This window comes from Sprattus sprattus (genome assembly GCF_963457725.1).
Source record: "Sprattus sprattus genome assembly, chromosome: 13".
In the NCBI taxonomy this organism is placed as follows: Eukaryota; Metazoa; Chordata; class Actinopteri; order Clupeiformes; family Clupeidae; genus Sprattus; species Sprattus sprattus.
In genome coordinates, this window is record NC_137911.1 from 5,137,501 (window position 1) to 5,157,240 (window position 19,740).

A 19,740-nucleotide genomic window follows, 5' to 3' on the forward strand; every position below is an offset into this window, starting at 1 on the left:
TTCGCTTAGTTATGCTTTAGGTGTTTAATCAGCACTTTCTGGCCATAAGTAGGGTCATACAAATCTTAATCATATCTTCACTTTTAATTCCGCATTACATATCAACCATTTTATCAAACATTTGCCGGTTTGGTTTTTACAACCTTTCAGGTAAAACAGAAGTGAAAACACCTTACAGGTTCTCTAATACTGAACAGCTGAAATAAATAAAACTAAATAGTTTAAGGCAATATCCATTATTAAACAGAGCTGAATATAGAACAACAATCAAAAAACTTTTTCAAAACGATGCTCTTTATGTTATTTTCCTTTAGCAAAGTCATTAAAGAAAAATGATACTCATTCTAGTTTCCCTTTCTTTCCCCTCATGTTGCTAAAGTAAACACCCAGATACCAAAGCAGTATTCACCAGAGCATGAGAAACTAAGTGTGAACAGAACATGTCCAAAATAACCATCAAGGCAGTGCTATTTTAAGGACAATGCTAATAAAGAGTACCGGGGGCAGAGAGAGCAAGCTTCTCAAAGTTTGGAATAAATGCAACCTAATTGGAATTAAACTTGTGGAAGTGCCACGACACGCAGGCAGCAACCTTTTTGAAATGAGGCCCTGCGGGGGTGACTCGGGGCGGTCGGGGCAGGCAGAGCCTGGGGTAAGAGATGCTGTTAGAGGTCATGGAAATCTGTTCGCTGCTGCTCGCACCTGGCAGATCTAATCAGCAGGACCCTGCTGGTGTAACGATGCTGTGGCCAGCCTCCGTCTCCCCTGCCACAGACACTTAAGCACTTGTGGCCTAATGGCGCGAGACGAGCTGACTGGTGGCACCACTGGTGTGCTAGCTACCAGACCAGCCTCAACAGCCTATGCATAAGCCCTTATCTTCTCCTGTCACATTTCTCATTGGAGACTTTTTTCACGCTAATTTAACAGCAATTGCACCTGCATCTAAAAATAAAATAAGAAACTGAGACACTCTTGGTCATCTACAAAATTCATTAAAGACCATGGCCTAGGCAACTTCAAAAGGAAAACCCTTAGTAGGTGGAAAATGTGCGCTGTTATTTTGCACAGAATAATGGCTACCATGGGAGACTTCGGAGTTGCCTGTAGACTTCTGTAGACCTGCTGTGGGATTGAAGGAGTGGGAGTCATTTGATGTGAGACGGAGTGTCTTACACACATTCAGAGAAGCATGACTAGAACTCCCCAATCCAGATGAAAATACAAATTAATTTGCTACCCATTTCGCCTCCAATTATAAATGCCTATTTAGATCAATATATCCATAGCTGTATGTGCTATATGGTGAAACCAAATAATATCAGCATTAATCCATTTGCTCAGCACCAAAGAAACAATTTCCCCATTCCACTGGTATGTATACACCTTGATACTGTAAAAATAGAACATGCCATAAAAACATGTATCTTTAAGCACATTTTGCTGAGAGCTACCAGATGTTTTCTTTTTAATCAATGGTCTTTTTATTGTTTTCTCATCACATTGCAAACAAACATGTATACAGTATACAATTTAAATGACACCACCTCCCACCTCCCACCACCCATCCCCCACCCCAAACAACACAAACACACATAGAAACAATACAAGAAAAAAAGAAAGAGAAAAAAAAACTGACCAAACTTTATTGAATGCATTTATCGCATTTGAAATATTTGGGTATATTTTAGAAAGTTTTACCTTAGACAGATGGACACGATGCACAACCTTAAACTGTATCAGGGAGTGGCGTGCACACATAGAGGATCCGTGTACCTGTCTAAGAATTGATTCCCAGCTACTATCTGGAAGGCATTGACCTAAGTCCTGCTCCCAGGCTGCCCGGACTGCAGCCAAAGGTGGAGAGTCCAGACCCGACATTCATTTGTACAATCTTGAAATAGATCCCCTAGCAAATGGGTCAACAGAGAGAAAGGCATCCAAAGGGTTCACGGGTGGCATAGATGGGAAGTTTGGTACTTGACACTGCACAAAATGCATCACCTGAAGAAATCTGAAAAAAAGTCATACTGTCTTGACAACTGCCCAAAAGAGGCAAAAGTCTTATCTATAAATAGGTCTTAAAAACAGTGTAGTCCTAGTTCATGCCATGCCATAAATGTCTTATCTTGTATCGATGGAACAAATAAATGGTTCAATGCTATGGGGCTTAGTAGGGACACTCTCTGAAAGCCAAATGTCTTCCTGAACTGAAGTCACACCCTATACCAGATGTTTTCTTTGAAAAATAAAGACCTGAGAGACGTTCTACTACACTTTCTCACTCACAAACACTGAGAGATGCAGAGGACCGGGACAGTCTACCACACCTAAACAGACACAGACATCAAACCTGCCTTCAACATGGAGGGCTCCCCAAACGCCCTAAATATTTCATTAAGAAATCATGTCACTTTGCGGTTGGTTACCCATCTTGAGTCATCTCGGGGTCAGACAGAGTGCAGGGCACGGCAAGGTTACTAGCCCAGTTCAGCGCCAGGGCACAACACTCTCACGGCTTTAACCCCTTCATCTCCCACCACCCGCCGAGCGCTCACAGACCTGCGCCAGGTGGCACAACCAATGAAACAAAAGCACTGTTTGTACTCATGAACTATAGTATCAGCAAAAAAAAAACGCAGAATTGTCTCAAAAGCAGAAACTGAGTCTGTGAATTTTAGGTTAATAGTGAAAATGACAAAATGATTGTATGCAGGAAGTATCAATGTCTCCAACAGTTTGGGGGAAAGGATCCATATTTCATTGTCAAGTCTGGTCTGGTTTTTATGCCTCAGTGGTTTCAAACCTTTGATTTTTACAAGAAGAAATTCTTCTTAATACTTGAGGACAAGTGAAAACATATGGGCTGAGAATGTGTTAACACATTCCATCACCCCTACAAAGCTATAACATTGAAGAAGTGAAGAAGTGAGAAACCTTGACACACTACTGAACTCATAAACAGTGAAAATACTTTCATTACCCCTCAAGACTCTTCCAGCGCTTTCTCTTTTTTTTGCCAAAGCTCACAACCAGGGCCAGCATTATGGCATAATGTATTTTCACAGCTTCAACCCATTCCATTTTTAAAATCCATGCAATGTCTTAGCTATTAGGCCGACTGTGAATACACTTATGTTAAGACTCTGAGATATCATTGCATGTTAAACAGACAGTCCTCTGTTGTGGTAGTGCATTCAATCAAAATTAAATTACCTCGCCAGCTATAAACTGTCTGTACACAAAGCTAAGCTCGCATTTACTTTTTTTGATTTGTCTGATGGGTAAATATTGCGCCCTGCCGCCCAGCTCTGATTGATTTTCATTCACAATTGGCCAATTTTACGCAACGGTGAAGCCAGACACACAACAGTCCCAGTCTGCTCACGGTCTATTAGTGTGCTCGTCATCCTGTCCTATTAAAATAGAGAAAGTAAACAAATTGCGGAGAGATATAAGTCTAGCATCAGAAAGATAGGAGAGCATATTAGCTGTAGCAGTCTTTCTCGTGGAGGGAAAAAGCAGGGTGTGAACCAAAGCAAAGTAATCAAAGTAATCAAAAAGCCTGCATACTATTGATCAGGTCATGACAGATTGAAGGTATTTCTTTGAAAGACCACAAGGCCATAGACACATTCTTTCGATTAAATTGACTGAGCAAGGCAGTCCAGGTAATAGCTATTATGGCCCTGGTACAACAGCAGAGGTTACTGTCTCTGTCAACAGCAAGACAATAAGTTCAGTTATACTGCAAATACAATGAGTTTCTTTAACATAACTGATGTTATTTAAAAATACTCAAAACCACAGAAATCTGAAATTATTTTAATTGATTTTTTTTTGGAACAAAACAACATATCAAGGGAATCCATAAAGTGGATAATGATGTCCAAATTTGAAACATATGCTTCACCCACACAGAATTTATTTTACACCAATCTCTAAAACACTTTTCACTATCTGTTTGCTCATCAGGATGCTTCATTTAGAATACTATTAATAAGCATGTTTGGCTTGTATTGGCCAAGGTCCAGGGATCCCTATAATGGAGATCGCTATAGGGATAGGGATGAGGGCTATTGAGAACTTCAAGCTACTAGGGAGATGGAGGAGAAAGGGGAGGAGGTGGGATGCTTAGCTACGCCGCAGCACATTATGTCGGGAGACGCTTAAATCAGTCCCTCCAGTTTTCACAATTCTCTTATTTACTGCATAGAATAAGCCTCTATGTTAAATTGCAACTTTTTTCCACTTGTTCTGGTCACCTGATGGTGCTATAAGGTTATGCAAAGTCTGTCTCAACCACTGCCACTGCTTAATGTCCTACTCGTTTGGTGTCAGGTGTCAGTGTCATGGCTTAGTTAGCTTGGCATTAGACAATCGCTTGACGTTCACAACATAGCTGGACCTATACTTGTTCTCATTAAAAGTTAAATGTATCCGGTTGTGAAACAATAAATAGTGTTCGGACATGATATTAAACTTCTTACATATTGTTAAGTATAACTGTTTATTCAGCCTTTCGTCTTGCGTCTTGCATTTCAAAATAAAAGCCATGCATAGGTTTACTGATGGGTCATTTAAGTGAGAAGAACACTGGGGAAGAAAGGCCAGGAATGGTGAACACATTTTCAATAATCATATTTTAGATCAATTTCCTTTCAACTATAGGACAGGATTGCTCATGATTACTGTTCAGAATATTAACCAGAACTTGTGATTTTGGAATCGTCCAAAAGTTAAAATCAAGGCATGACATTTTATTTCAACTTTGTTTCTATACATTGTAGTAGCATGGTTGTGAAAGTTCTAAGACATTTCTGCAGTCATTTAATCAAAATGGTCTTATGCCTTAACTGCATGAAATTAAGTACTATTATACAACATACTACTAATATTAAACTAATTATCAAACCACATTCTTCATGAAAGTTTGCTTTAAATGTTTTTTTTTTGTTTTTTTTTATCAGCTAATTGTACTACTATCAGCATTGTACATTGCTTTGGGTTGATTTTACAACACCTACAGTCAGATAACTAAATGTTAGTGTTAATGTTAGTGTAGTAAATGTTAGTGTTAGTGTAATGTGTGAGTGTACAGTTTGAGAGACGCTACTATTACAGATTTAAAGATATATGAATTATAAAACTGTGCAGCATTATCCATGAGATTTTAAACAGAGGGGGATCAGAGCAGAAGTTTGAACTTCTTTGAGCCTTTACACAATGGCAAATTAAGAGTGTAAAAAATTAACAATCCTTATTTCACAACTTCAGTATGCGAGAAGTAATCAGTACTTTGAGGTCCTTTACTTCCTTCTTGGAAACACCACACTACATGCATGTTATTTATGAAAGCCTTTGTATTAAGGGCACATGTTTTACGATTTGGCTCGATGAGTCACTTGATTAACTATAACTATGTCTACACTGATAACAACATGCCTTAAGATATGTTCTCAACTGATGATTTCCCTTTTACTGCCCTTTTAGATCATGTTTATACTGTAGTAGATTTATACATGTGAGGGTGTGGTGGGTGATTGTTTAGCCTATGGTCTGAACACTTAATGAATAGCTAAAGATATGATGAAGGATATTAAAAAACAGCTTTATTTGCACCATACTGCTGCTGAACGACTGTGCAACTGTTGCTGGTATGAAGACAGAGACTGATTATTAGGGGTGTTCAGTGAAGAAGTGTGTCCAATCTGAACCAGGGGTTTAATACTTATGGAAAAGGATTTGGTGGTGGTTGCCAGGCATTCTTTACTTGCACCAAACCACATCAAGATTTGCCTACACCAAAACCTTCTGAAAGAACATTGATAGTGGGACCATAGTAAGTTAGTATTCATACGTATTCATCACTCATACCTCACTGTTCACTACCACTTAACCTCACAATTTGCCAGGTGATTACTTGTCAAATATCAGTGACATGGACAGCAAAAGCTCTCAAGACACCTGAATAATTAAGACAAAATCCTTGCCATCAATCTGTGAATTTGCTCTTGCACTTTTGTCATCACACATAGTCCTGCAAACAATCATTTTTTTGGCTCCACGTCATCGCCAGCACATCAAATTAATAATTGATAGCCCCTAGGCAATGGCGTCTGCAGACTGAGGGAACTCCATCTACTGATAGCGTTCTTTTAGTGCTGAGGAGAGAAAATGATGTGTGGCACCTTTCGCTCAATCTCGTCTGGAATGAAGTTAGAAACAGCTGACTTCACAAAGGGTTGCCTGCTCAAGCGCTGAGCGTGACCCACTTTGAGAAGGAGCTTCAATAACATTAGCAAAGCAATTAACCTTTACCCAGGAGCTCTTGCTCCGAGACCAGATCCAATCCTGGGCTCCGGAATTCACACCTAATTTGCAATTCCAAATTCACAAGAATGTGAGGAACAAAGAAGAAATAATGGTGCAACAGTTTTTAATTGAATTGCACACTTTGGGAATAACAGGACAGCACACAGGACTACCAAGACAATAACTGCCCTTGAAAACAATATTAGGGGTTTATGGAGGGAATGTCAGCAATGCAATTCAGCATCAGGGTGGCTTGCATTAGGTACATAAGTGGTGCCAAGCGCTTCCTTCATGCTGTGGGACATTAAAAACGAATGGCCATGAGACATTCTAAACCAATCTAATGCCTTGCGAAAGCATAGCCTAAAGAAGCGGGAAACGGCAAGTCAGATGTTCTTTTATCAAGTTACCGATGGGTTTTAGAAGGGAGCTCAGCATTATTAGTCTCTTAGAATGGCTACCAACACCACAATTTCAACGAGTTGTCTGCAGACCTGCACTCTAATCTCAAAGTGCCACGTCACATCTAGCCCCACGAGACTGGCAATCTACTGACAGCCTGAAAAAGACATCTTTAAATGTATCAGAGGTAAATGTATGCAGTTTGCCTCAAAAAGTAAAATCAGTTTGCCTAAAGTTTGACTTTTTTTTTTCTCCTCAGCAAATAAAGTTTAGGAAGCTTGAATCTCATTTTAAAGCGTATTTGAGTGTCACACCAGCTTAGGGGCCAGCCCTGCAGTGCAGTGATGCATCCAACAGCCAGGAGCGCAACTCAACTCACACCACATTTCCTTAAAGCCCTCACATGAGCAAGGAACCTTAGCACATGCCAGCTCAATACCAGGACTTACTGCACAAGACACAAAACTTTCTTTCTTTTGTGCAAGATGAATGACATAGTTGTGTTCTTTTTAGAAATGAGGAATTTTTCAAGTGTACAATTGTGGTCATCCTGACAGGTGAAGAACTCAAAGAAGTAAGAAACCTACCAAACTTAGGGTGTACTTTGTCATATCATTAACCTGTGTCTGGACATCCTTGAAATGCTGCTCATCAGAGAAAAGATGACCACCATCTCAGTACAGGGTACTACAGGGTACTACAGATGACCACCATCTCAGTACAGGGTAGTACAGACGATCACCATCTCAGTACAGGGTACTACAGATGACCAACATCTCAGTACAGGGTAGTACAGACGATCACCATCTCAGTACAGGGTACTACAGATGACCACCATCTCAGTACCGGGTAGTACAGATGATCACCATCTCAGTACAGGGTAGTACAAATGATCACCCTCTCAGTACCGGGTAGTACAGTACAATTTTGATTACTTTGGGAATGTGGTTTTGAAGTCACAATGACCTAGGCTTCATCAGATAACGGTTGTAGAAATTAGTTGGATGCAGTGCATATGCAAACGTCGATAGGAAATGATAACGGTAATATATCGTATATTCAACTACAACTAATTGAGGATATGTTATGTGGGATTCTTAATTCATGATGCGTGATAAGCAACCCAAATAAATTCATAAATATTTGTGGGTTATTAATAAATCACTGAAAGGAGTGGCCCCCATTACCAATGAATTTCAGTGATAAATCTAGCTGTAAAGGTTGTTGTTACATTTTTGTTTCCAACAGGAAGTACAAAACAACGGTTTGTGGTAGTAGTGGTGAATAGTCTAGGCAGTTAGTGGAAACTACACTTGGCAATATAGTTGTTGATGTCGTGCTGTGCTTTTCTTACATTTTCGAAGGGTGTTCTATCTAAACCACAAAACTACATAGAACGACAGGATTGATTATCTGTCCTTCACATGACCAAATTCCATCAAAATGAATTTGAAGATTATACGAAAAGTAATTGGACAACTTGACAAAACCTCTCATTTGGTGTGACAAGCTATGTGTAACCTAACTGAATACATAATCAACCAATCCTCCATTACATGTCAGTTGCTTTTGCCTATTAGCTACTTGAAAGCCTATGCTAGTGTAGTGCTGTACCTAATAACATAATTGCACTAGATCTTTCTACACAGCCATACGCTGAAAAATATGTTTAATGGCGCTTATCTGTATAAAATACATAAGAATAGCTGTAAAATTTCCAGTTATGGAGTAGTTAACATAAAAGTCTCTCAACTGAGCTGTGTGATACTGTTTTTAACATTGCTTTTATCCATTCAAATACATGAGGATTTCAGGGTGGTTTTAGGGTTAGTTAATGGACTGCACCTTTCCGAACCACCATGCATTCAAAAAGTAGCTTAATTCAAGTGTGTCATTTCACACAGAGCTACACAAACACATGCTGTGGAGTACTTTATCTGCATATGGTTCAATAGGCATATGGTATGGTTAAATAAGTAATGTAAGTGTAATTGTATCAAGAAGCATTGCGGTAAACACATGCCAAAATATTTGTGCACTTGCCTAAAATTGCATCCAGTTCATCAGTCATGTCATATGGACCAATAAGGTTTGACTGATGTAGCATGGCTTCCTCCTAGTTTGTTAAATTCACTTTTGACACAAATCAAAGCAAAAGTTGAACTGCAGCCTGAACCAGACCAAACTCTGCACAAAGATAAGCTCTACCCTATGTTAGTTAATGTCTTTTTGTTTTGTTGCATAGTCCATGGATGAGTTTTCACTCTGATGCCTGAATCTCTCGATATTCAACAGATTTTGGTGGACGATTCATTATTTGAATAACTTTGTTTATTCCTAAAAAAACTGAAGGACAATCTGCCAAGACAAAAACTATGTTGAAATAAGCATCCATCAACATGTGATACAAGCTGACACTGAAGGACTCCCAAGCCTTTTGTAATTTCCAAAGCAGTTGAGCTGTGAATCAATTCTGACAGCAGGTTATCTCTGAGGAAAGGTCCAAAAATAACTACATAAAATCCTCTCTGGTTATCAATAAGGTGCATTTGACAGGCTGACATGACAACCTGTGTGCATGTGTGTGAATGCTTATGTCTATGCGTTCTGTCGCTAAGCTGCCTCATTGATGCAGAAGAATTTCACATGGATATCAAACCATTCTGTCTCCATTTTCACATGGAGATACTCCAGATATCCCATATTCATGGCATACTATCTGCCTAATGGAAATCTGATTGGTGACAGATGGACATGGACATGTCTGTTAAATCTGCCTAGAAATATACTTTAAATCTCTTTTTATATATCACTCACACTATTATTACTGATTTCAGTCCTTTCTTCCAATCTTGTCAGCACTGGAGGGACTAATGTGAATAAAATGCCTCAAGTCATGGCCAAAAATATATGGCTAAATATACTGTACCTTGTTAGATCAGAGAATAAAAATAGAATGTACTGACAGCCCACATTTAACAGCAGAGACATCAGTTAAAGCAAAGAAATCAGGCACCTCACATAGCCACTCAACGTTCAGATTTTGCCTCATGCAAAAAAGCTCCTATTACCCCACTTAAATGTGCTGTGAGTGTTTTTAAGACTTCACTAAAAGGTTTCAGTGGGATTCAGGATTCACTCATTGCTGTCTTCTTCATAATGACCAGTGTTTTAAGATTTCACTAAAAGGTTTCAGTGGGATTCAGGATTCTCTCATTGCTGTCTTCTTCATAATGACCAGTGTTGCCTGGCGGCGTCACCCTGAGCTGAGGAAGGTGACACCATAGTCCTGTGTGTCGGAAGGTGAGGCTGAACCTCTGTGGCAGTTGATCGAAGTGCTTGTGTTGGCCTGCACAAGGTCACTGAGGAAGCTTATCACTTGCTCGGCCTTGACTATTTGAAATGTATTCAGCAAAAATATGCAAATCTTATCTTATGAATGTAAAAGCTGGCAAACGTTATCTTATTTCAGCTAACATTAACAGTATTCTAATAGGGAAAATACAGATAAGGCTAATTTTTTTATATTTGGTATAGGATTTTCTTAATTTCAAAGTCCATCTTGTAGCAACATTTCTGTACATGTCTTTTTCATTTCTTGAGCAGTTTGAAATGAGGTTTGACAGTTATGGATTACATCTTGACAGTCTTTTTAATGCAGACCAGCAAGGCAGAATGTCAATGATATTGTTGATTTCTAAGTGCTCCGTCACAAACACGGAAGCCTATCACTTTTTTACCAATAACTTCCATTAGCCTAAGGGGGTCAGAGCTGACCAGGCTGCATCATTTACAAACAAAAATAGCTTGACGTAATTAGAACCAAAAAACAAAACATTTTGCACATCACTCATCCTAATAACCACCTGCCTACAAATAAAGAGGTGACTTTGTGCAGTTTCCTTCCAGTTTATATAAACTAACCCGTGGACAAAAATATCTATTTTTCAATCATCTGTCTGGAACAAAACACATGCGATAATGCAAGGACCAACAACATCCATTTTTGATTCAAGATCTCCAGACCCATTTGCATCTTAACCATAGAGGAGGGCATGAAATACATCCTACGAAAATCTGGAATCACTGGTATTTCCTTAAACACACAACACATTTCACTCTGGGCTAGAAGCGCCCTGTAATCTGTGTCCATACATGGTGACACACAGTAATTAAGCTGTCTTAAGATGAGGCAAAGAGGTTGCAACCCCCGGGGGTCCTCCAGCACAGCAGGGGTCACAGCATGATAGCTCGCCCCCTAATACTTAGCTCCAACACCTCCCGAATAACAGCGCTATAGTCTGCCAGTTTAGGCACTGGCTTTGGCACTGTGATTCCAAACACAACAATCCACTACGAGGCCTCAGAAATTGCTAAATGAAAAGGTCTTTCTGCGGTGGGCTAGGGGGAGCTCAGGGAACAGTCCTGCTTATTCCATTAGCCGAATCAGCCAGACAGGGACTTCCTGAACCGTTTTACACATTAAACATCATCAGCGTCTCGCTGCATAGGAGTCCTCACCTCACTACAGCGGTGCCATCCGCTGGCAGTTGTAATCAGCTATAACAGCAAATTGTGCCTGCGTTTGTCATATCTGGGTGGAAAGGAAACGGAGCAAATAGCAGTAGCCTGCGCTACTGTGGCCAATTTAGCTAAACTAATCCTTCCACCTTTACTGTTATCACCTAAAGCTTGAAGAAATTAAGAAGTTAATCTCGACTAAGGGTGATAATACTGTAGTTCTAATTAGTCATCTGAGATACTCACCGAATGAAGTCTCTAGTGGAATCACATTACAATTCAAGGTGATTCTTCTTTCCACCAAATCGACCTTTCTGTTGAAATAGAAAAAGTCCAAATTCAAGAGGGGAGCCTAGAAATACTTCATTACTTAATGAATTACATCATGTATTAAATTAAAATATGATTTGATTACAATTACTAATAGAACACTACAAAACATAATTAAATACAAAAGACCAATCTTAAAAAATAAAATGGATGTATTTAATTAAAACTGCTATGAGTGAAATCAAAAACAAAAACAGTTTTCTGCATTAATTTGGATTAAAAACTCTTGAAAATACAGAGAGATGATTACATGCTTCAGAGGGTCTGTTAGTAACATCATTTTTCTTTTAGTCAGATGCAGCTTCTCCGTCTCCGCTGCATGCTATTTTCCAAGCATTTGACATTTTCATAGCAAAGATGTGAGAACACATAATCATTTCAAAACAAAACCATTGCATGGTTTTATAGGACTAAGGCAACTATCACCAAACGGTATTGGTGAATGAAATTTCAAGCTTAGCATTTAGCATTAAAAACTGAATTATTCCAGGCTTGTTTAATTTACACTAAAGCTATAACACTACACTACTGCCAGCAATCGATGCACTTTTTAGTCCCAGTCTATAGTGACTGCAATACAGTTGCCTGTACCAAGGAGACGAGCTGCACGGTAGATCCATCAGATGCAGCTGGATCGACACCTCCGACCAAGGGAGAACTAATGGCTGCACCGTTCTAGTCATCAGTGAGAAGCTTGGTCTCATTAAGGCCCTCCTTAGACTTTTGGAAAGGGATCTCATTATTTACATTTTAAAGGCTTTTTGGAAGTCATTCTGGCACAGAGGAGTCAGCATTTGGACAACTCAGAAGCTAAAGCCATGAAATATAATTCAAATAAATATGTTTATAATAAAGTTCATCTTAAAATGGTTTGGAAATAACTGGTTTCTCATCACTTTTCATTCTGCTTACAAACATTTGATTCCTCAAACTAAAAAACTTTTTTACCATTTTGCATATTCTGACCACAAAAAAACAAATACTTATTTATGTATTCCTTTTTCCTTCACATGGATAACCTCAACAGTTCATGTATCTCTTTGTTTCTATGAGCAGTGCACAATTATTCATACCTGTACCATATTATTGCAGAAGGAATACTAAACCTGAAAACCACATGGTCCTGCTGATTATTATTTTATTTTCAGAAACTGGTAGAAAATTATTTAAGATTATTCAAGATTATTCAAGATTTGTTCAAATTAATTTTAAATGCAAACTGTCCGGTATCACAGATGATATTCCAACACTTACTGAGCTAACACAACAGTGCACTTTTCAACTCCAAACATACTTATTTTATAACGTCTTAAACCACAATCATTAAGTAACTCAAGTATACTTCAATCCATTATAGTTCTACTCTACCAATGTGTGTGGACAGATATATAAATGTCTCCATGCACCACTGAATCTGTATGAACACAATAGAATTAGCTCAAAGCCAGAATGACATTTAACACTGACATTAGGGTGAAATATTCTTCTACCCTTGTGGTAATATGGTTATATGCCGGGTTTAAGGTGGTTGGTTTAAACTAGCTTTATATTGTGATCATTTGAAATGTCCATAGCACTCTAGATAATCTAGATAATTTGAAATGTTCATAGCACTCTAGATAATCTAGATAATTTGAAATGTTCATAGCATTCTATTCTGAGTATCCTTTGTGTCAACATATGTTCTATTCAGCTTTAACTACAGGGATACGGGACACATTTTTTTTCTGTGGGAATTGACAGTTCTGTACCGATGTGACAGACAGAGATTAAGCTGAAAAAAATATATCCAGTAGGCCTACATTATTTCATCTAAATCCAGTGCAACAATCATTATCTTCTGATCGGCCACCTAGCAGAGACACCGCAGATACAGTTTCCCTTCCAAAAGTAAGTCCCAAGTAGTGCTTGAAAGAAGTCCATTTAAAAAGCAGCTGGATGTATGACTTGTGTAAGGGAGCCCAGCTTGGTTTATGGGGCACCACAGCAAAAATCTGATGGTCAATCACACAGTCCTGCTCTTTGGTGTGTGTGTGTGTGTCTTGCGGGGGTTGAGCAGAACCAAACATCCAGGAAATGAGTCTACTGCGCCGTCTAGCTTTTTTATTTAAAGCATGACCTATTCAAGTTCATCTGATTTATTTACATTTTAACATTGCGTATTCCGGTGCTCATAATCTGAATTCCTTTTACTATAGAAAATGTTTATAAATAATGTTTATGCTATTTAACACAAGCTACTATCCATGTACATATTATGACACTCCGATGGCTCATGACCAAAAACTGTAATATTTTCAATTTGTTCAGGAGTTTATTTTATGGCATGGCAAAAATAAAGGCAAGACAACTGGTCATATCAATACCATTTTATAAAAGTATAGGACATACATTCAATAATTGTGTGATGTAATATGAACTAGCCTGAATTAAATGTAATATGCTTTAAAATATATATATATATATATATATATATATATATATATATATATATATGCCTCCATTCATTTCCCTTTGCTTTGCTTGTGTTGCAGGTGGCCTAATCTATGTATAGAGCAAGGACCTGTTATTGTAAGAAGTGTGACCAAGAGGTGATCCCACAGATGATTTATGAGACACAAAAACACCACACTGTCACCACACATTCAGAATATTTTGATGACATGCTTTCTGCAGCAATATGTGTTCTCACATCTCATAGTTCTCTATTGTGTAGCACAAACTCCAGCTAGCTTTTGGTACAAACACAAATTCCTAAATTCTCTCACATCATCACAAAACATGAGCAAAGATCTAGCTAGCAAAGTGTAAATGTTTGGGACATCACAATATTTGATTTGCTTTCCAGAACTCTTTAGGCAAAACCCTAAACGCCATAATAAAATTGTAGACTAGGAGTCTCATTAGAGAGTCAGAATTGAAACAAGCAGTTTCCAATCTTTTGAGTGTAGACTGTTCTGTTTTTATGTGCTTTCTTGCCCATCAGTAATGGCATAGAGAAATGCCTTTGTTTTGAAGCCATCATCTAAGGAAATGTGACTATATCCCTGCAGACATGGACTACCCTGATATGTTAATATTGTTGTGGCCCTGTCCTTTAATCTGGCCAGAATTAACATTAATGTCCCCTCTCAAGGATGGCCTTAACCTTCTTGGGTGAAAATGCTGCTCTCATAAATGAACATAAATGAAAGACTGACAATCCCATTTCACACAGAATCGCTATAGGTGCCCTCCACTGCAGTTGTGGCCGTTGAATAATGAACTCAAAGCACCTGAGCAGCTGGGGAGAGGGACAAAGGTGCATCTCCTCCAGCATCGTACTGTTCACAGAGCTCTTGACAGAGCCGCGCCGAGTGCGACCAGGACGGCAAAGATCCTTTGTTCTATCCACACAGGGAAGCAAACTGTGCCCACTTCTGACTTCTCAAGTGCGGTGATCTGATTACTGTGCAGCACAACTGAACCTCACAAACAATTCATGGTCATGCCCCAACGTAAAGCACGGCGACACTATCAATTTCTGGTAGGCTACTGCTGGTGAATGGAATACGAATAGCCTATGTCAACTCAAACGTAAATAAAAAGCCTACAATCTTCAGTCCGATCAAAATGTCTTTCGTGTAACTTAAAGCGCAATACATTTGTAAGGCTAGTGTTAGAAGCGACATTTTAACAGTAGACTTAACTCCATTAGCCTGCATACAGCACGGGGTAGGCTAATAGTATGACTGTGTTAACGCTACATTACTGGCCTACTTTGTGGAGTACAAATACCCATTAACCTGACTAGCAAGTCAGTCAGTCAAGTCAAGACTACAGTCGGTTATGTCAGCTCAAAATTAAATGTCATGGTCATGTTTAAATGAGTGTCATGACACTGGAGGCCATGGGGTCTTAAAGCCTACTGGCGAAGTTGATAACATAGCGACAACATGTTTAACAAAATAAACAAGAATCACCAACATAACTGCATATGAAACAACAATTCTTAGTTAACGAGCATGCTCAGGCTTACAAAATCAATTCAATGGACATGTGAACGCATAGTCTATAATCTAACAGAAAGTAGGCAATAGAAAGTAGTGGCAAACATAATCTGGAAAACACCTGCTGGTGGACAGCATTTGTTTCATGCACTTGTATGGTTTTTAAACCTGCCAGCCATTTCTTCATGATACTTCCAGAAGTAGACCACACTGTGTTAGTTGGACACGATTGTACCCTTTGCCAGTCCTTTCTCCTGAAAAGGTTTAAGCCTAAGCGCTTGCGCGCACACAGAGCAGACGCGCACACCGAATAAAGCTTTTAAAGAGGGGATAATACAAGTTACGTTAGCGCAGTAGAAACACCTGGCCCCTCATGACGATAATTATGTAAAACCGTCAAATACGTAAATGGTAGCCTAAGTCATACATTGTAGCAGCTCTATTCATTGTTATTAACTGCATTTATCTTACCTCTTAAATTACAGATCCAGTGTCCTTGTGTTTTCCGTGGCGTTTTAAGTGGAATGTTCCCCTTGACACATTGCACGCTTTTGTTTCATTGTCAGTCTAAACTAACGTTACGTAGCTAGCATGAGACGATAGCACGGCTTCTGTCACTTTGTATGCCCATTCAAATGCACACAGCTACTTCATTTGAGTAATGAATTGTCCGCGAAGTGAATACTGTTGGCAGATGCTACTGAGCTCTCCAATTCCCACTGTTTTCTCAGCCTCGGCGTATGGGAGCGGGCGACAGGCTGGCCACACATACACAAACGTACTCAACACACACAGCGTACAGCGGCTTCTTGCCTGGTCCGCTCCTCCCCTTTTACTGTTTATGTCACGCAGTCTCATAGCGCCCCACACCGCCCACATACGGAACTTATTGAAACCTCTCCACTCAGGAGCCTGGCCTATTGCTCGGCCAATACAGTTGCTTTGCCGTGTTTGGACTTTAACATCTGCGAGTTCTGTTGCTGTACGACTCTTGTTGGTATGGCTTATGTGTACCGAAATCGGTTTGACAACCGAACATGCGGTGAAATGCTAAAACGACAAAAACAACAACTACTACTAGGCCTACTACGTATAACAACAACAACAACAATACTAATAACCACAATTATTATTATTATTATTATTATTAATAATAATGGTTATAACATATTTTGGTATTACTGTAACACTCCATGCGTGGCCTACCATATTGAACTGAATCTATTTCTATCTTACCCATATGTCATTAATCTATGCCCCTGCTGAAGTATTGGCCAACAAATAAATAGTCTGATGTTTACTAAATCTTTTTTTTTTTAATTATTAATCCATTTTCATCATAACAAAATATTAAACAAACAAATCATTTAAGCATTAAACAAAATCAATCAGATGTTTTTTTCCCCTGAAAACCATGCAGTCTCCATCAAGCACATTATTTGGCTACTGCACAAGGTGGGTCATTTGAACATGCCTTTCCTCTCATATGCAAACATTCTGGACCTGAGTTACAAGGCCTGCAGTCCAAAATAGTTTCAATTGCAGTAGAAATATGCTTTGTCAAAATAATATCAGGAAATATTACAAATTGTACTTTCACCCAGTGTGCATGGTAACTCCAATGTATTGTCCTTAGAGTGTATTTATAGTGCCATCTACTGGTTATAAGCCTACTAGTGCTCTCATGTGCTTTCAAGTTGTTCACAGGTGTCACTCTTATGTAGTCTTGGTAGCATGATGGACTGTTAATCAGGGTATATGTGAAATAACCTTAGTTCAGTCAAAAACATTTAAACATGCTTATGTGCGTGAATAGTGAGGGCAAGAGCATGTTTTTTACCCTTTCAAAAATGTCTTTGCATGAAATCTTTGGACACGACATTCATCAAAGGCATTTCAGATATAGGCTACTAGCTTTAGTACACCTCAGTTTCCCCAGTCAGCAAAATAGGTTTGGTACCATCTGATCGCAACACTCTTTATCAGATATGTCCCCTCCCATGTTTCCACTCCAATTATTTGAAGAAAACCAAGGATGATCCAATATTTCTCTGGCTGTTAGTCGTTCCACGGGATCTGATCGAAGGATGTTGTGGATGAGGCACTTTGCTTTAGGAGACAGTATGTCTGGAAGACTAAATGTACAACGTTTGATCTTCTGTAAGAGGGAACTGAGGTCAATGGCATTAAAAGGATAGTGTCCCACCAAGATGGTGTAAAGCATGACTCCCAAGCACCACACATCTGAAGTTTTCCCTGAGGATCTGCTCTCTGCTTCAAGGACCTCAGGGCTTATGTAAGCAGGGCATCCGTGTTTTCTGGGCAGATAGTTAACTCCCTGCTCCATAAGGTATGCATCCTCCAAAGTGTCAAGCTTTAAGTAACACCTGTAAAATTATGTAATGTACAAATAAGCAGTACATTTACAATACGCTGCTGTGAGGTTAATTACACCACTATAATACTTTTAAAGTCAGGAAATCAGACCAAAGTTATGTTTGTATTTTCTGTCAGCTTGGATAGTACCCCTACACAGAAACATAATCCGAGGAGCAGTCAAGCCTCACCTGTCTTTATCCTTGAAGACAAATCTTTTCAACTTGAGGTCCCTCATAATAACACCATTATCATGACAATGTGCAACAGCTGAAACTATCTGATGGAATAGTCTGGCAGCTTCATCCTCTCGAAATTTTTTCAAGGACCTCAGACAAGAGTGTAGATCTCCATAACTATATTCAAAGAATACATAGGCCATCGTGTCCCCAATAACTGTGTCAATAATTTGGTTAAGATTTATGTGAGCTGGAACTTGAAAGTGGGCGGCTAATGATTCCCAATAACGAGTGATGTGAAACACCTGCAGGAAAGAGGCCAGTATAAGAAACATGAACTTATATTTGTTTCCTGTAGCCTAATTGCATGCTGTTTATGTTAATGTAACTAGCTACTTCTCATAATGAAACATTATCACTATCAAAGCCCTACGTTTAACTTCTGTGATCGGATTTAAATGAACCGTCTTTTACCTTGCATATCAATTCCTTTCCGGTGTCCACGTTAGCGGCTCTAAAAATATTACTTCCGAGACAATCCAATATTACATATTTCCCCATACTAGGCAAGTTTGTATTTCTGAACGTTTCCGCCGCAAACTTCGTATGTCCCATGTTAACAAGGGTAACTTTGCTTATTTATAAATCTAGCTGTATTCATTAAGCGTAATGGACCGACTCTTGGAGTTAACTTAGGGTACTTAGAACCAAGCGGAATCCAACTGCTGATGACCTGCCGATACATTGTTACAACTCTTGCTCCACTAACGTTCTAATATCAAAAAATGCCATTTTACAAAAGACAACCATAGAACGTACAGTCTGATACTGAGGGTGGACAATGACAGACTTTAATGTTGGTTTCAGTTTTTAAGGCTTAATGTCTCTTAGCTATCCATGGGGATATATGTCTGCTGTGACTATGGTCCAGAAGATTGGTGCAGAAAAGTTCAGTTAGCTCAGGTCTAGAGTTTTATTCTCATTTATTCTGTTCATCACATCATACAATCATGGAACACGTTTGAATACTTCTGAACAGTAGCCAAGACTACTTCAAGAGGAGATGCTGAAATGTCAGATCTGATATGCTTTGAGTTACGCAACCTTCAAATGTTAACAATACATAGATTTTCTCACAACTGACACACTTATGATCAGGGCTTTAGTCAACTCTCTGGTGATATCTCTTAAGGGATTACCTACTTAATTTTAACTTAGATAAAAACTTGTAAGATTTGGAAGTCAATCACAAAGGCATCCAGAGGATGAGCGCTGCAAGAGTATGGGTGTATTCATTGTTCACGCTACTGATTACAAACCAATACGAATATTTCATTCATTATCTTGATTAACAACACATTCACTCTTATAGATCATAAATAAAGACAAAAATATTAGAGAACAGAAAAATAGAGGAAGTTATTAAATCTTAAGTTTTACATACAGTGTGTATCTGTTATATGATCTCAATAAGAATGGATATATTGCACAAGCATGCCCTGTGACTGACGTGTCACTAAATCACTAGAAGTCAAACATTTTATCAATACTTCACTGAAGAAGTTTCATTATTTCACCAAAATAAAACATTTGAATTGTTAACCTGTCATCTCATTTAAACTGTGAAT

General features: G+C 38.8%; 2 protein-coding genes across 2 annotated transcripts in view; both read right to left on the reverse strand.

Moving 5' to 3' along the window:
* Positions 1-16,256, reverse strand: part of LOC308373966 (kelch-like protein 29) — a 77,406-nt gene extending 61,150 nt beyond the window's left edge. Inside the window, exons 1-2 of the mRNA XM_080849649.1 lie at positions 16,029-16,256; positions 11,485-11,552 (exon numbers count right to left, since the gene is read on the reverse strand). The gene's annotated coding sequence lies outside the window, so the exon portion shown is untranslated. The remainder of the gene's footprint in view (positions 1-11,484; positions 11,553-16,028) is intronic.
* LOC308374003 (tribbles homolog 2-like) overlaps positions 1-18,315 on the reverse strand; it is a gene marked incomplete at both ends in the record, with an annotated part of 20,172 nt that extends 1,857 nt beyond the window's left edge. Inside the window, 2 exons of the mRNA XM_080849692.1 lie at positions 17,518-17,944; positions 18,125-18,315. Coding sequence (XP_080705818.1) covers positions 17,518-17,944; positions 18,125-18,315 — 618 coding nt within the window. The remainder of the gene's footprint in view (positions 1-17,517; positions 17,945-18,124) is intronic.
* Between the last annotated feature and the right edge of the window lie 1,425 nt (positions 18,316-19,740).